General features: G+C 52.7%; 1 protein-coding gene across 1 annotated transcript; it reads right to left on the bottom strand.

The window, feature by feature from the left end:
- Positions 1-3,265: 3,265 nt before the first annotated feature.
- Ap5b1 (adaptor related protein complex 5 subunit beta 1) lies at positions 3,266-7,297 on the bottom strand. Its single transcript, NM_001271032.1, has 3 exons — positions 7,239-7,297; positions 6,690-6,860; positions 3,266-6,586 (listed from the first exon to the last, which is right to left on the bottom strand). The coding sequence occupies exons 2-3, from the start codon at positions 6,837-6,839 to the stop codon at positions 4,106-4,108; spliced, it is 2,631 nt and encodes an 876-aa protein (NP_001257961.1). The 5' UTR covers positions 6,840-6,860; positions 7,239-7,297; the 3' UTR covers positions 3,266-4,105.
- Positions 7,298-15,675: the final 8,378 nt, after the last annotated feature.

Raw genomic sequence — 15,675 nt, 5'->3', positions numbered from 1 at the left:
GAGAACCATAGATTCAAGGACAGACCTTATCTCATAAAAACCAGCACCATGCACACAGTGAGTGAATAAATGGAGTCTAACCACGCACGCACACAGACACACAGGCACACACACAGACACACAGGCACACACAGAGGCACACATGCATACATAGACACACATGCACACACACATATACAGACACATGTGCACACACATGCACACGCACAAGCACACATTCACACACACACACAAGAAGTATATGACATGAGGAAGTGTGATTTATTCCAGGTTTGATAAACTGGTTTAACATTTAAAAGACATTGTCCTGGGGTTGGGGATTTAACTCAGTGGTAGAGCGCTTGCCTAGGAAGCGCAAGGCCCTGGGTTCAGTCCCCAGCTCCAAAAAAAAAAAAAAAAAAAAAAAGACATTGTCCTGGGCAGCAGTGGCAGAGGCAGAGTTCAAGTCTAGCCTGGGCTACAGAGTAGGTTCCAGGACAGCTAGGACTACACAGAGAAACCCTGTCTCCAAAACAAAACCAAACAATTTAAAAAAAAAATGTGGGTGTCAGAGAGATGGTGTGGTGGTTAAAAGCACACACTGCGGTCTTACGAGGATCAGCGCCTGGATCCCAGCCCAGATTATGTGGACCACAACCGCCTGGAGCCCTAGCTCCGCCTCCCATGCTTCAGGAAGAGAAGTGCCAATAATGTAAGGAATTCAATCATGCCTACGTGATGAGGCTTCCTTAAAAATCCCTGTTCAGGTAGCTGGAGGTTTCTGGAGGTGCCTGGAGGGTATCGCATCCCAGAGAGGACAAGGAAACTCTGCACTGCCCACCACACACTTTGTCCATGTGTCCTTTCCATTTGGTTATTTATCTGTGTCTTTTGTAATCTTTCTTAAACTGTGTGTTTGTGTGTGTTTCTACATGGAATGTATGCATGGCAGCAGGTAGCTGTGGGGGCCAGACAAGGGTGTGGGTTCCCGTGGAGCTTGTTACAGTTGGTCATGAGCTATTGGACGAGGGTGATGGGAGCTGAACTCTCTCTACTTCCCTGTAATAATAACACTTTGGCTTGTCAAGACAGACTCACTCTGAAGGCACTAGCTGGCTTTGAACTGTTAGGATTATAGGCATGGACCACCAAAGCTGGCAGGCAGTGTAATATCTCTTCTAATAAGCAGGGGACAGTAAGTAGAGTGTCCCTTAGAAACTACCAAACCTAGACACGTGGTTGTGGAGACCTTGATATACAGCCTGTTGGTCAGAATGCATAGGCCACAACTTGGGGCTTGTCATTGGTATATGAACTGTGCCACAGAACACATAACTTGTTTTGGTGGGCGTTCATCTGGTGTCCAGCACTGAAGGAGTGGAGGGATAAAACAGAGGTTCATGGACTGGTTCATCATTTCATGGGCTAATTATCCCTTTGTGTGTGCGCTTGTGTCTGTGGTCCTGTGTGAATGTGTGTAGTATGCCAGAGGTGGACACTGGGTGTCTGACTGCACTTCACCTTTCTGAGGCAGGGTCTCTCTCTGAACTTAGGGTTTGCTGACTCAGCTACACTACTTGCAAATATGCTGGGGGGGGGGGAGGATGGGGTAGCACCCACCTTTAAGCGCTGCACTGGGGAGGGAGAAACGAGTAAATAGTTTGATGCCAACCTGGTCTACAAAGTGAGTTCCGGGACAACCAGGACTACACAGAGAAACTGTTTTGGAAAAACAAAACCCAAACAAACAAAAAACCGACTTCCAGAGACCCTCTTACTATTTTGTTTTTGCCTCCCAGCCATGTGCTGAGAAGAGGAGGCCTTGCCTGGCTTTACATGGTTGCTGGGGCTCTCGGTACTTTACTGAGTCACCTCCCCAGCCTCTGACGCCTAGTCTCTTCATCTTGGACTACGGCTCAATGCACTTCTTGCATTTGTGAGAACAGAATGTTTTTCGTGTCCTCTCCCTACTCTAGCGATGGAGCCGGACGACTACTGAGATGCTCTCAGTTAGACATAAAGGTGTCACGGCGCTCTCTAGCAGCAGTAGGCTTCGTGGGCATGGGGACACACTGGCAGCACCCACCATCTCAGAGCACTGCAGACAAGAGAGCTTGCCCGGCCAGGCAGTAGCTCCAGCGGTGGCTTCTGTGGAACCTGCTCTCTAGCTTCCCTAACAATTGTGTAAGGAACTGACCTACATCCCTTCTCTACTCAGACCAGCTGGAGAAGTTTCTAGAATGGCCAGCTTCCTGATCTGGCAGTGGCTTTCAGGGTGAGTGCTATGTAGCTGCTTCTTTCTCATTGAAATCTCTCCAGGCTCAAAAGTCTCGGGAAACTTGAGGATCCGGAAGCTCAGAAAGTCACTGAGCTTTCAGTGGCTGGCAAGGCCCATCCCGCACATTATAAAAGTTGTCAGCAGTTTCAGGTGAGGAATCTCAGGTGGACCTGGCCACATGGCCCATAATGCTACAGCGGCTTCCCCGAGTGGTCACCTGAGCTGGAATGGCCTTTTTGGTGACACAGCTAGATCTGAGTGACCAAACTCTTGGAAGCAACTCCAGTCCACTCACTGGCTCACTAGCTAGACTTGAATGGAATTTTCTTCTTTGGCCTGTTGTAGATGCCAACGTCTACCTCTGGAGTGTAAAATTACTCAACAGGAATAATTCATCGCCACAGCTCACACCAGAACCTGGCCTTTTGCCACAAACTGGCCTAAGCCTTTTCTCTTTCTCTCCTAGACTGACTTGTAAGAAACCCTGTAAGATCAGGGGTGTCCCCTCCAAAAAAATCCCCTCCCCAGAACAACTGAGGCCCAAGGTCATTCTATCACTCAGCGGTAACCAATAGCTTCTCCTGTGCATCCTGCTGGGGTCTTCTCGGGGCTGAGGGCTGGGGACTGTGTCTGTGCGTCCTGTTGGGGTCTTCTCAGGGCTGAGGGCTGGGAACTGTGTCTGTGCATCCTGCTGGGGTCTTCTCAGGGCTGAGGGCTGGGAACTGTGGCTACTGCAGAGCTCTGTTGAGTGAGGCAATGGTGACCTGCCATGGGGTGACCAAATCCTATTCCCTCCCAGCCTGACCTCAGGAAGTCACTTAACTCCTTCAGCTGGCTACTTCCTCGGCTGTGGGGGGAGACCTGCAGCAATGTTTCAAGGATGACATGAGGTAATTATATGTGGAATACCAGCCTGGTGCCTGCCAACAGTGATGGCCTCGATGTATCTGCGTCCTCGGTGTCTTGCACATTTGGAGAAAGGACCTGGAGACATTCTCAAGTTCTTTGTTTTTTTTTTTTTTAAATTTATTCATTTATTACATATGAGTACACTGTAGCTGTCTTCAGATACACCAGAAGAGGGCATCGGATCTCTTTATAGATGGTTGTGAGCCACCATGTGGTTGCTGGGAATTGAACTCAGGACCTCTGGAAGAGCAGTCAGTGCTCTTAACCGCTGAGCCATCTCTCCAGCCCCAAGTTCTTTGTTTTTGAGACAGGGTTTCTCTGTGTAGCTCTGGCTGTCTTAGAACTCACTCTGTAGGCCAGGCTGGCATCAAACGCAGCAATCAATCCACCTGCCTCTGCCTTCCAAGTATTGGGAGGAAGGTGTACCACCAACACCTGCCTGAGAACAGGAATCTGAGGAGATTCCTAAGCAGACTGGATCTCCTAAGAGCTGCCATTAAAAGCTAAGTTTGGGGGGTTGTTTTGAACCAGATCATGTGGGCCCTCCATTTGCTCAGAACTGAACCTTTCTGGCACACCCTGTACAGTTAGGTCCAACCAGCTCTACCCAGGAAGGGGCTATGTAGTCACCCCTGCTCCAGGCTGCTCGCTCACCGTGTGAGCTCAGCTGGAGCAGAGTTGGGAGGCCCAACCTCAAGCTCCAACCTTCATGAGAAGTTGCACAGGGCTCTTGGGCCAGGTCAGACCCAGTGAGAAACATGTTCGGACTATCTGGGCAAGAATTATGGAAGTCTGTAGCTTGCTCCTAACAGGGGTCCAAAAGAAAACAAGCCAGCAGGAGTTGTCAGTGAATGGGCGTTTATGGGGCAGCAGCTACAAGAACGTGCTCCTTTGGCAGGCTCTCACACCAGCCACAAGTACAGTCTCACCTGGCATTGCTCAGTGGGCTGCAAGCCCTCGGAGGTAGTCCCCCACCAGGGGCAGCACAGCCCAGTCATCAGTCCTGAGGGCCACAGGCACACCGTGCACCTGAGCTTTCTCCAGGCGCAGCAGCAGCATGGAGTGAGGAGGCAAGCGGACAGCTATGAGGTAGGTGGTAGGGGGCTGCGCCACCACGACAAAGGGCTCTAGGTGTTGGGACACCAAGGCCTCCAGGCCCTGTGGCCCAAGTGGACACCACACACGACTTTCTACACCCTTTGGCAGGCAGGAGTTCCAGAGCTCATCAAAGAAACACAACTCAGAGCCCTTGGGGAGCTGGGGGAAAGGCAGGAAGAGGTCAGCAAAGTTCACAGACAGGGGTGGTAGGTGGGCATGGCACGTGAGGCCGGCCGGTGTGGTGTAAAGGGCCCGGACATGCAGGCGGGCGGGGGCTGGGCTACGGGGCTGCAAAGGCAGGTGCAGAGGATGGGCAGGTTGTCCTGGACGCACAGAGGGTATGTGGACAGCCTCCACAGGCTCGTACAGTTGTCCTTCTACACGAAAGCGCAGCTCCAGAGAGTACACAGGAGTATCCAGTGCCTGCACCTGCAGATGCAGCACCGGGAGTGGGCCTTTGGCCTTCTGAGGCCCCACACTCAACTGAATTGGAGCTGAGGTCTCCTGCACCATCAGTGCTGATGCGAAGCCCTGGTTCTCAGCCATCAGTGACGAGGCCAGCGCAGGGGCAGCCAGTGAGGGGCCCAGTGCCATCCCCAACTTAGAACTTGACAGATGGGACAAGAGGACATAGTACAGTCGGGCATGGTCCCGCCCATCAGCGTTCTCCAGCTGTCTGGCCAGTTCCTGCAACAGGTCTGCCAGCCCCTCTCCCCCACCCGTCCGGAGCAGAGCACGGCACACCCGCAGTAGGGCCTGGTGTAGGCCCCAGTCGGTGCAGTGTATGGCTGCAGCCTGTAGAAAGCCAAGGATGGCACTCTGAGTGGCTCCCTCTGCCACCTTTGCCAGCATCTGCAGGTGCCAGCGAAGTGCTTCGTTCTTGCCTGGCCTGGCTACCACCTCTCGTAGCAGCACCTTCCTGAGGGGCTCTCTCAGCTCAGGGCTTACCTCATCTAAGAGGTCCACAAAGTGGGGAGCCAGGGAAGGTCGGGCTCGGTACAGTTGGGCCAGCCCATGGACCAGAGATGTCTGGACTGTGGGCTGTCTGGTCAGGCAGCTGGTAACGAGGTATGAGGCCTGGAAACAGAGAGTGGCCAAGGCTCGGGGACCGCCATCCACGGCTGCCCTCTGCTGAAGACCGGCCAGCAGCTCCTGCAGGAACCACTGTGGGCCCTGAAGCTGGCCTTTCTCCTCTTCCTCATCATCAGCACAAAGCAGGCATAGCAAATGCAGGCGGGCCAGGAGGACCATTGGGTCATGAAGGAGACTGGGCATGAGGCCCCGGCGTAACTGGGGCCCCAACAGCAGTGGGGCAGCCTCTTCCCCTTCTGGACCTAATGGACAATTCTCAGGGAAGCTCAGGATGCAGTGCAGGTAAAAGAGGTGTGTGGGCGAGGGTAAGGCTGGGTGCTGGGCCACCAGGGTAAGCCTACGGAGCAGGAGCGCTTCATCCTGAGCAGTGAACAGGGCCTCACCGAAGGCTGCCTTGAGAGATAGAACTGAGTGTAACAGTGTAAGCTGTGCTGTGCCCAGCAGCCGAACTAGCTGTGGCTTGAAAAGCACTGGTGGCTGTCCCCGAAGACCCTGAAGGGCCCAGCCCAACAGCCACACAAGTTGGGCCTGAGCCACGGGAGTGAGCAGATAGGAAGTGTCCAGAAGCTGGGCCACCGCAGCCTTCAGCTCTCGAGTGTCCTCAGGGTTGGGATCCAGAATTGGAAAGTCACGTTCCTCCTCCCCAGCTGTGGGCCAGCCGTGCGCCTGGGGCTTAAGATGGTCATCCCATTCTTCAGCCAGTGTCCAGTCCCAGGGACAACTCCCAGGGGAGGAGTCCTTAGCCACAAGCAGGCCTTGCAGGCCAGCCCCAAACCTGGACTGTACCACCAAGGTGTTATGCAGAACAAGGGCGAGAAGCAGGCTGACAGGCTGGATGGGACCCTTTTGCCCTAGGAGGCTCCGCAGCACCCCCAGAGCGCCGGCCAGCAACCCAGGTTTACAGCGCTCAAGTTCTCCAAGGCATTCACACGCTGTGGCCTGTAGATGGCGCTGCTCTGAGGTGGTTCCAAAGCTTCGTCCCATGTCTTGGCCAGAAGCTAAGCCAAGAAGTAAGGGCAGGAGCCGGCTGGAAGCTTCCGAAGTGGGTCCGAGAGCACCACCTGACACCAGGGCTGTAGTGGCTGCTAACAACAGGAGCCTCCGGAGAGCTGAAGGTTTTGAGGGCAAGAGGACAAGCGTGTCCAACAAGGAAGTGGCAGCAGCCTCCGCGGCAAGGGCATCAGGCCAAAGTTTGTCAGAGTACTCCAAGCTCAGTGTCAGTAAGGAAACCTGAGAGGGAGGATTTAAGAGGAACTCATTAAATTCAGCACGCAGTAGTATGAAGTAACCATGTGGACCATGGCAAGGCACGCGGGCAGGACCTAGGACCTACCTTGATCAGCTCGCTTAGCTTTTCACTCCTTAGGTCACTCAACAGGTCGTGACCCAAATCCTCACCTTCAGCACCTGCTAGAAAGGCGGATGGGCTGGCTCGGAAAGACCCCAGGCGCTGGGCCCAGGCTTCTCGACTCAGGGGACCCATGGTCAATCATCCACTTAATCTCTGCGGAAAGAAGGAGCAGATCCTTCGGTCACAGACACCGAGGCGAAGGAGCGCAGGCCTTTACGGCCGCTAGAGGGCGCCCAAGTCCTCCGCCTTCCCTGAGGGGCGGCTGTCACCCTAGGGCCGTCTTGCAGACCCCAGCAAAGACGCCACCCCTCCCCGCAATGCCCAGGTCCCAAGATGAAATCTGGAGGCTTCGGAGATGATGCCGGAAGCAACAGCCCAGGCCTCTACAGGATAGGACCCGCAGCGATCCGGGTGGGGGTGCCCGGGAGGTGCGTGCTGAGAGCTCATTAAGCCTTCCGCCTACGAAGGGCATCGAAACCACAGCGTCGCTCGGGTCCCTGGCGCCCGTGGTAACGGGTCGGCCTCTCTCACCGCTTGAGTCAGCTGCCGCAGGCGCTCGGTCGGCTCCTTCCGGGCTGGCAGGCTGGCGGCGCGGGCCGGGGCGGGGCGCGCGGCGCGTGGGCGGCCGGGACGGGGCGAGCCCAGGGGCGGGGCGTAACGGAGCCTCCGCCTGCCACGCCCGCCAGGCCGGCAGGTGCCGACTCGCTGGTTTCGCCAGGTCTGAGTAACTGTCTCGCCGTGCAGGCCCCCTGCCCCGAAACCGCCGCAGGCACGGGCAGGGGCGGAGTTTGGTGGGCCGGGCTCTGGGTCCGCTCCCCGATTGAACTGCGTTCCCAGGCCCTGGAGCAGAACAGCGGCTTGGGCAGATCGGGAAGATGGCCAGCGCGTCCCCCAGTCGTCCCGCCCGGGTCGCGGGACCGCACGCTACGGCCGGGCTGCTTGAGTGCGGGTCTTCGGTCCGCCGCTGGGAGGCGCGCGAGGCGGAGTCCCTGGGCAGAGCAGGAAGAGCAAGGCGTGGGTCACTGCGGGACCGGTCAAACCGGCGCCGCAGGGCTTGGCTTGGCGTCCTCAACGCTGACCGGGCGTCGGGGGGACACCTTGCTCTGCTTGGGGGTGAGGAGCCGGCGCCAGAGTCGCAACCGGATGGTAGCTGTTGACCTTTGCCCGAAGTCGCACGGATTGCCAACAGGGGTCGGGCGGGCTCTAGAGTACAGCGTGCGGGGGCGGGGTCTTAAGAAGCCGCGAAGTCGAAAAACAACGGGAGTCTGACTCTGGGAGTGCGTGTTGGCGGGGCCTGGAGGGTCACTCAGCTCGTAACACACCTAATATGAACGGAAAAACCAAGGCTTGAGAAGACAACGGCCGGGCTGCCAGATACCTGGGGCCAAATAGTACATACACACTGCCTATCGGAGTCCAGAGGGCTGCATCTGGGCCTGTGGCTCAGGAGTTCCAAGCTGAGGGTGCCCACTGGCCTGCTAGTTTCCGGGGGCACAGACCTTCTGGAGTCTAAATCTCATGCTCACAGTCCTATAAAGCCTCCTGCTAGTCACTTTGAAGGTGAAACACCTAAGCCCCCATTGCTAGCTTCTGGCCCCTATACTGACCTGGCTGCATATGAGAGTGGTGAGGTAGAGTCCTAAAAGGACGGTTGCCTGGGACACCAGAACAGGGGAAGTAGAAGAGAGGATGAAGACGGCGCGGGGGAAGGGGGGGGGGTCGGGCGGGATAGAGCAAGAGCAGCTAGAAGACCTGGCCTCGGCTTTGGCTTCTCTGGGTTCTGGCACCACAGCTGACTCACAGGCGACAGCTCTAAACCACTTCCCTCTAGGTGCCTCAGTTTCCCCATCTATAAATTGGGAGTGATGACTACTGTTCAAGAAGCTTTGGGGTGGGGCGCCTGGCTAATTAGGCCCAAGATGAAAGGGGCCAGGGTGAGAGCCCCTGGGCTGGGAAGGGAGGTTGGAGTAGGAGCCTGTCTGGTTGGCCTGTCTGAGGCCCAGAGGGCTCTGATAACTGCAGGTCTGGTCTCCCAGCTCTCCGGGAGCCAGAAAGGATTATTAAATCCTGTTACAGTTGAGGAGAGAGGCTTCCAGGGGTCAGGGAGTCCAACTCTGGCTGTGTCCCAAGCTTCTGATGCTGTAGCCTTTGCCAATCTCCAGCCTCCCTGGGCTTTGGTTCTTTGAGGTGGCATGTGTGGTTTCCAGAACTGTGATGGATTTATCTTCCTGAACTTACCAGGGCTCATGGCCAGCCCTGGGTACTGAGGGTGGGTACCTGTCTCACATGGACTTTCAGAAGCTCAGACAAGGCAGAGTCGTTTGCACAAAGCTCCTCAGCCTCTTGTAAGTAAGACTAGGTTTCTACTACATGCTCCATCTGCTACCCTCAGCGCTCTTGATGTCCAAGTCCACCAAATGGGCCCTGTTCTCATCTGCCTGCCCAAGTATCCTCTTAGGAGAGGCAATGTTTGCTTTGTCCTGGCGACAGACCAGGCAGAAAAGAAGTGCCCTCAGCTCCTCGTCAGGCCCTCTTGAGAGAATGACCTGTTTGGTGTAAGGAAACAGGCATTTCCCTCATCTCTTCCCTCCTCTTCTGCATTTCCACCCCTTTCCATGCAGCTGAGTTCTTGGGAAACCCTAGACATTAGGCTAAAAAAGAAAAAGTTAATCCTTCCTTGAGGGGCCCTGGGCCTTGACTTTCTTATCCATAAAAATGGGACCTACAACAACCCCATACCCATAGCACTGGATACTGTGGATACAGGGATGTTCACAAAAGGAGTCCATGGACCAAACAAGCATAGTAGGTATCAGGGCAGGGGCTGTGGACAGGAGGGTTGCTTCTAATGTGCACAGAGTTTTCTTTTGCAAGGTGAAAACTGCTGGCTAGTTTTATGTCAACTTGACATGAGTTAGAGTTATCTAAAAGGAGGGAAGGAAACTCGGTTGGGAAAATGCCTCCATAAGACCCTGCTGTGAGGTGTGTTCTTAATTAGTAACTGATGGCGGAGGGCCCAGCCCCTTGTGGGTGGTACCACTCCAGGGCTGTAGAGGAAAGCAGGCTGAGCAAGCCATGAGGAGCAAGCCTGTTAGCAGCACCCCTCCATCACCTCTGTGTCAGCTCCCGCTTCCAGGTTCCTGCTCTGACTTCTTTCAGTGTAAACCAAATAAATCCATCCCGCCTCCGACCTGCTCTTTCATCACGGTGTTTCCTCATAGCAATAATAACGCAAACTAAGACAAGAAGCCCTGAAGACTAAAACCCCCCGAACTGTACATTTTGTGACAATGGGTGTTGCAGAACTGTTACAAACGGCATTAGTCGGGCCAGCCGTGGTGGCGCACACGTTCCATTGCAGTACTCAGGATGCAGAGGTGGATCGCTGAGTTTCAGGCTAGCCTGGTCTACATAATGAGTTCTGGGCAGGCAGTATAGAGAGGCAGCAAAACAAACAAAAAGGTGTTATTTTTAGTCTGTAGTCCCAGTATTCAAGAAACAGGCAGAAACTTCATGGTCTGTCTATAGAGATCAAGGTCAACTTGATCAACTTAGCAATGCCCTACTGTCTCAGAAAGCAAAAAGAGAAATGGGTACACATTAGAGGTAGAGGGCTTGCTTATCGTGTACAAAGCCTAGTACCTACTATAGTAAGACAGTTGATTTTAAAAATTGTGTTGTAAATAGGGTCCCTTGGGGCCAGGGAGATGGCTGTCAGTAAAGTGCTTGCTGCACAAATACGAGGACCCTAGTTTGAATACCCCAACGCCTACATAAAAGCTGAGTGCAGTCGTGCACACCTATAATCCTAGTGCTAGGGAAGCTGGAGCAAGAGGATCCTGGGAGATCAATACGCTGCAGGCTCAGTGAGAGGCCCAGGAGGGGGGGGGTAAGGGGAGGTAGGGGTAGGAGAGGGAGAAGCAAGGAAGGAGGGAGGGAGGAGAGGCAGGAAAAAGATATGCATGGAGCACAATTGAAGAAGACTTTAACTCTTGGTCTCCACAGACATGCACACTTGACGTATGCATGCACACGTACAAAAATAAAAGATAAAAACACACAGATTGACCAAGAAGGGGGGAGCTATGATCGGGATGTAAAGTAAATAAATAGATGGAGGAAAAAACCAAACAAGTTCCTAGAAAACCTGATACTGATGAAAGGCAATGGCAAACATAAAACAAAATGTCACGGGCTGGAGAGATGGCTCAGCGGTTAAGGGCACTGACTGCTCTTCCAGAGGTCCTGAGTTCAATTCCCAGCAACCACATGGTGGCTCACAGCCATCTCTAATGAGATCTGATGTCCTCTTCTGGTGTGTTCAAAGACAGCTACAGTGTACTCATATAAATAAAATAAAGACTTTTAAAAAAAATAAAAAAAAAAAAAACAAAATGTCACCCTGAAAGATAATTCAAAGATAACAAAATCTGGTGGTAGAGGTGACAATGAGGACAAGAATTTAGCTAGGACATCAGCTGTAGGAAGAAGGGACATTCATCTGAAGACTGAATGGGAGGTAGCCAGTTCCCAGCTGCAGAAGAGGCTAAGCTGAAGACGGAGATCTTGGGTGGAGGAGAGCAGTGAGTGCACAGGGAAGCTGCAGGGAGGCACAGGTCCTCAGGATCAGGACATTGGCCTGGGGATGTGCTCTCTATTGAAGGGAGACACAGTGGGGGACATGGGTTCCCACAACACCTATGGCTGGTTGTGGGCCAGGTGAAATATGGCAAGGACTTGACCTATGAAGCAACTAGGGGAGGAGGGGTTGGAGAAGAGAGAGGCAGTGGCTTCGGGCTGTGGGGCTGTGATACTTGGAGGCTGATGTCTCCAACGTCTGAGACAGAAAGAATGTGGAGACTGTGAGCTGGGTAGAAGCCTAGCAGAGGGGAACAGGGCTCCTCTGACCCTAGCACAGGGAACCCGTGGCTCCTGTGGTGGAATCTCACCCCTCTTGGGTACCTGCCAAGAAAAACCAACTCCACTCCACAAACCATCCTCTGCCTATGGTCCCGGCATTTTGCCATACGGCTGGGGTAGCCCCCTCGGCAGCGAGCTGAGCAGCCCCAGGTAGAAACTCCCTAAATGGAGGGGGTCTGTGTTACCTATAGCGCTTCACGGGTTATTCTGGGGGCTTCACATTTTCTATGGGCCCAATACCAAACCGGACTGGAAAGGGAGCTTCTTTCTGGGCAGGGTATGGTGGCACAGGCTGGTAATCTCAGGACTTTGGAGATGGAGAAACCAAAGTTCAACATCATCGTCAACCACATGAGTTAGAGGCCATCCTGGACTATATGACATCTCTCTCAATTGAGGGAGGGCCGGGGTATGACTCACACGGTTGACAAAGGAGCCCATCAGCCTGCTCTGAGGGTCTGTGTCTACTGTAGGGCTGCTGTGCTCCCAGGCAAAAGTCAGTCTCTTAACTCCCAGAAGTCAGAGCTAGAGTTAGAAGCCCCATGTTACAACTGGGGAAACTGGGACCCTGAGAGGGTAGATGACTTGGCCAAGATCCAGAGGCACTAACCGCAGCTGGATTCTTTTCTGTGTCTTCTTAGCATGTATCTCCCATGATCTTTTGTGCTTGAAAACTCCAGGTTCACAAAGCCTTCCCTGGCTCTTCTAAGGACTTCCATGAGAACAGGAAGGGTAATTCTAAACACTTTTTTTTTTTTGAGCTGGGGACCGAACCCAGGGCCTTGGCCTTGCTGGCAAGCGCTCTACCACTGAGCTAAGTCTCCTTGGGATGAAAACTGAGCACCAGTCAGGAAAGCATGCAGGGGCATACTATACTGGTCCTTGCCTGCTGTGACCCCTCATCCCTTCTCCTGCCCTCCATACCTGCAGGTGATGTCATTCAAGATACATGACTCATGGCTTGGTTTTCTCTGTGACTCAACCCACCATCTCTTACTTGGAACATCACAGTAGTTCCAACATAGTCCTGGTCTCTTTACTGCCCCCTCCCTGCCCCTATCACACTCTGGGTCATGCCATGGCCCAGCCTTCGGCTTCCCTACCTCTCAGCATGGCTGCTGGAAGCGATGTGCACGCTCTAGATTGCTTCTCTATCATAAGCCTTGGCCCCAGTTTGTCCTTCCACTTACTCTCTTTGCCACCTTGTCCAGCTGGCTCCCACCTCTCATCCAGACCTCAGCAAGTCCACCTGCCACCATCCTGTCACCCTAGTCAATCCATCCTTAGAGCAGTAAAATCCCCAGAGCTAATCCCTAGTGGTCACTCAAGAAATATCTGGGAGATGAATTAAGAGATAGAAGTAAATGGTGTTTAGCAAACGGTGACAGAGCAGAAGCATCTCCTCACGGTGCTCATGCCTTGTCTATCTCCAGGGTGCCAACGATCCAAAGCTCACAGACACTGGCAACCTGTGGGTCAAACCTAACCCTCAAGAGCATTTTGTTTGACCTATTCTGTGGGCTAGCATATGGCTCAATGGGAAAATGTTTGCTGAGCAAGCACAAGGACCTGGGTTCAGATCCCGACACCTATGTGCACCTGCGCTGCAGGATGGAGACAGGAAGATCACTGGAGCTCACGCTCAGCCAGAGTTCTACTCCAATGGAACCCTGTCTTTTTTCTTTCCTTCCTTCCTTTCTTTCTCTCTCTCTCTCTTTCTTTCTTCCTTCCTTTTTTTTTTCTTTTGAGGCAGGATCTCACTACATAGGCCAGGTTGTCCTCAAACTCAGAGCTAACCTGCCTCTGCCTCCCAAGAGCTGGAATTAAAGGTGTGTACCACCCCCACCACCCTGCCCCTGACGGAGTTACACTGTCTTTGAAAAAATTAGGTGGAATAGCTGTAGAGATAGCTTGCCAGTCAAAAGCACTTGTTGCTAGCACGTCCAGAGGGCCTGAGGTCAGTTCCCAGCACTCATGGCTGCTCACCCCATCTACAACTCCACTCTCACTGCATTTGAGGCCAACTTCTGGCCCCTCAAAAACCAGGAGTGCATGTGAGACACAGACATGTATGAATACAGGCAAAACACACACATATAAAATAAACAAAAACGTAATAACTGTTCGTTCATTCCATACCTGGATCTCTCACTGGAGCCCGCAGCAACAGGTAGACAGACAGCACAGACAGCACAGACCAGGCGTCCTCTCTCCTGGACCTTGCTCTATTCACTATGACTCTCTAGACCAGCACAGTCACTGAGCTGGCTGGTTCACCCATTTGAGTTCCCCACCTGACTTTCTGGACATTCAAACTGCTCTCCGGTTAAAAAAAAGGGAGGGGGGAGCTGACTTTGTGTCCAGGGACTCCAACTTCACCATAGACTCTTCTTGGGCACTCACTAGGACCAGCCTGCCATGAAATTGCACACAAAGGAGCACACAAGAAGTACTATGTAAACCTGACACGCCTTTAATCCCTGCACTTGGGAAGCTGAGGCAGGTATATATCTGTGAGTTCAAGGCCAGCCTGGACTACACAGAGTTCCAGGGCAGACAGGGCTGCACAGAGATACCCTGTGTTGACACACACACACACACACACACAGAGAGAGAGAGAGAGAGAGAGAGAGAGAGAGAGAGAGAGAGAGAGAGAGAGAGAGAGAAATGGGTTTCACAGGGGAAAAGAAAATCAGACAGACTGAAATAAGTAAGCCAAGCTGGAAACACCTTTTTTTTTTTTTTTTTTTTTTTTTTTTTACAATGTCTTTCCCCGCTTTAGCTCCTGAAGGCCATTCTACTTCTGTCCTTCCAATTTCTCAGGCCTTCATTCTGATAAGTGCTCTTCTTCTTTTTTTAAGATTTATTTATTTATTATATATAAGTACACTGTAGCTGTCTTCAGACACACCAGAAGAGGGCATCAGATCCCATTACAGATGGTTGTGAGCCACCATGTGGTTGCTGGAAATTGAACTCAGGACCTCTGGAAGAGCAGTCAGTATCTCTTAACCACTGAGCCATCTCGCCAGCCCTGGGAACACCTTTTATCCAAGCACTCTGGAAGCAGAGGCAGATGGATCTTTGAGTTGAAGGCCACCCTGATCTACAGAGCCAATTTCAGGACAGCCAGGGATACACAGAGGAAACCCTGTCTCAATAAAGAAAAAAAAAAACAACACCAAGTTCAGCTGCCTCCCAGACAATCAGTGTTGATACCCCAGGATTTATTGCTAAAGATAAGCATACAGTAGGTGCTCAACTAATGTTAGTTGCTCAGCAAAGTCCAAGTTCAGAGTGAAAGGAGGATACCGGCAGGAAGTGTGGACTATGACAGACAGCCCTCTGGGGACAGCAAAGGGAAGTGGCAAACCTTAATGGCTCAGAACAAGTGTCCTATCACCTTCCCAGTAGACCTGTGAGGTGGGTGATAGAGGAGTCTCCAGGAATAAAAGACTTAAGGCCCTGGGCAAACTCAGTCTACTTCCTGCTCAGTGAGGAGTGTTTCTGCAGGGCTGCCCCGAATTATACTCTCTCCTCATCCACCCAGGGGAATTCACAAAAATCCTGGGAAAATGTATGGGGTCTCTATAAGTACTCCCACTTTTGAAATGTCCTCTGTAACCGAATGCCTCAGAAACCGTATTAACGACTTCCCCCTCCTTTTAACTATTGCTGTGTATGTGTGTGTGACAGCACGCACCAGTTCCATGGTGTGCCACGGGTCAGAGAGCAAGTTGTGGGATCAGTTTTCTCCCTCCACTCTGTGGGTCCTGGGAGTTGAACTCAGGTCTTCCCACTTGGTGACAAATACCTCCTGAGCCATATCCGACAGCCTTTCTTTTAATTCTTTTATTTGTTTGAGACAGGAATTCACGATGAAAAACATAGGCTGGCCTCTAACTCGGTTTTCCTACCTCAGCTTCCCACGTGCTGGGATCACAAGCATGAACCGTATCCACCTGTGACTCCTGACTTTTGAACTGTGTTAATTCATTTATCAAACTAATTTCCTCAACAGTCTGTTCCAGCAAACATTTAACACTAT

This window comes from Rattus norvegicus, chromosome 1 (assembly GCF_036323735.1).
Source record: "Rattus norvegicus strain BN/NHsdMcwi chromosome 1, GRCr8, whole genome shotgun sequence".
In the NCBI taxonomy this organism is placed as follows: domain Eukaryota; kingdom Metazoa; phylum Chordata; class Mammalia; order Rodentia; family Muridae; genus Rattus; species Rattus norvegicus.
The sequence above is the reverse complement of the archived record's forward strand: the minus strand, read 5'-3'. Positions and strand labels throughout refer to the sequence as shown.

Coding starts and splice junctions, on each gene's coding strand:
- Ap5b1 (NM_001271032.1), bottom strand. CDS start 6,839: ATGGGTCCCCTGAGTCGAGAAGCCTGGGCCCAGCGCCTGGGGTCTTTC. Junction 6,587..6,689: donor AGCTAAGCGAGCTGATCAAG/GTAGGTCCTAGG, acceptor CCTCCCTCTCAG/GTTTCCTTACTGACACTGAG.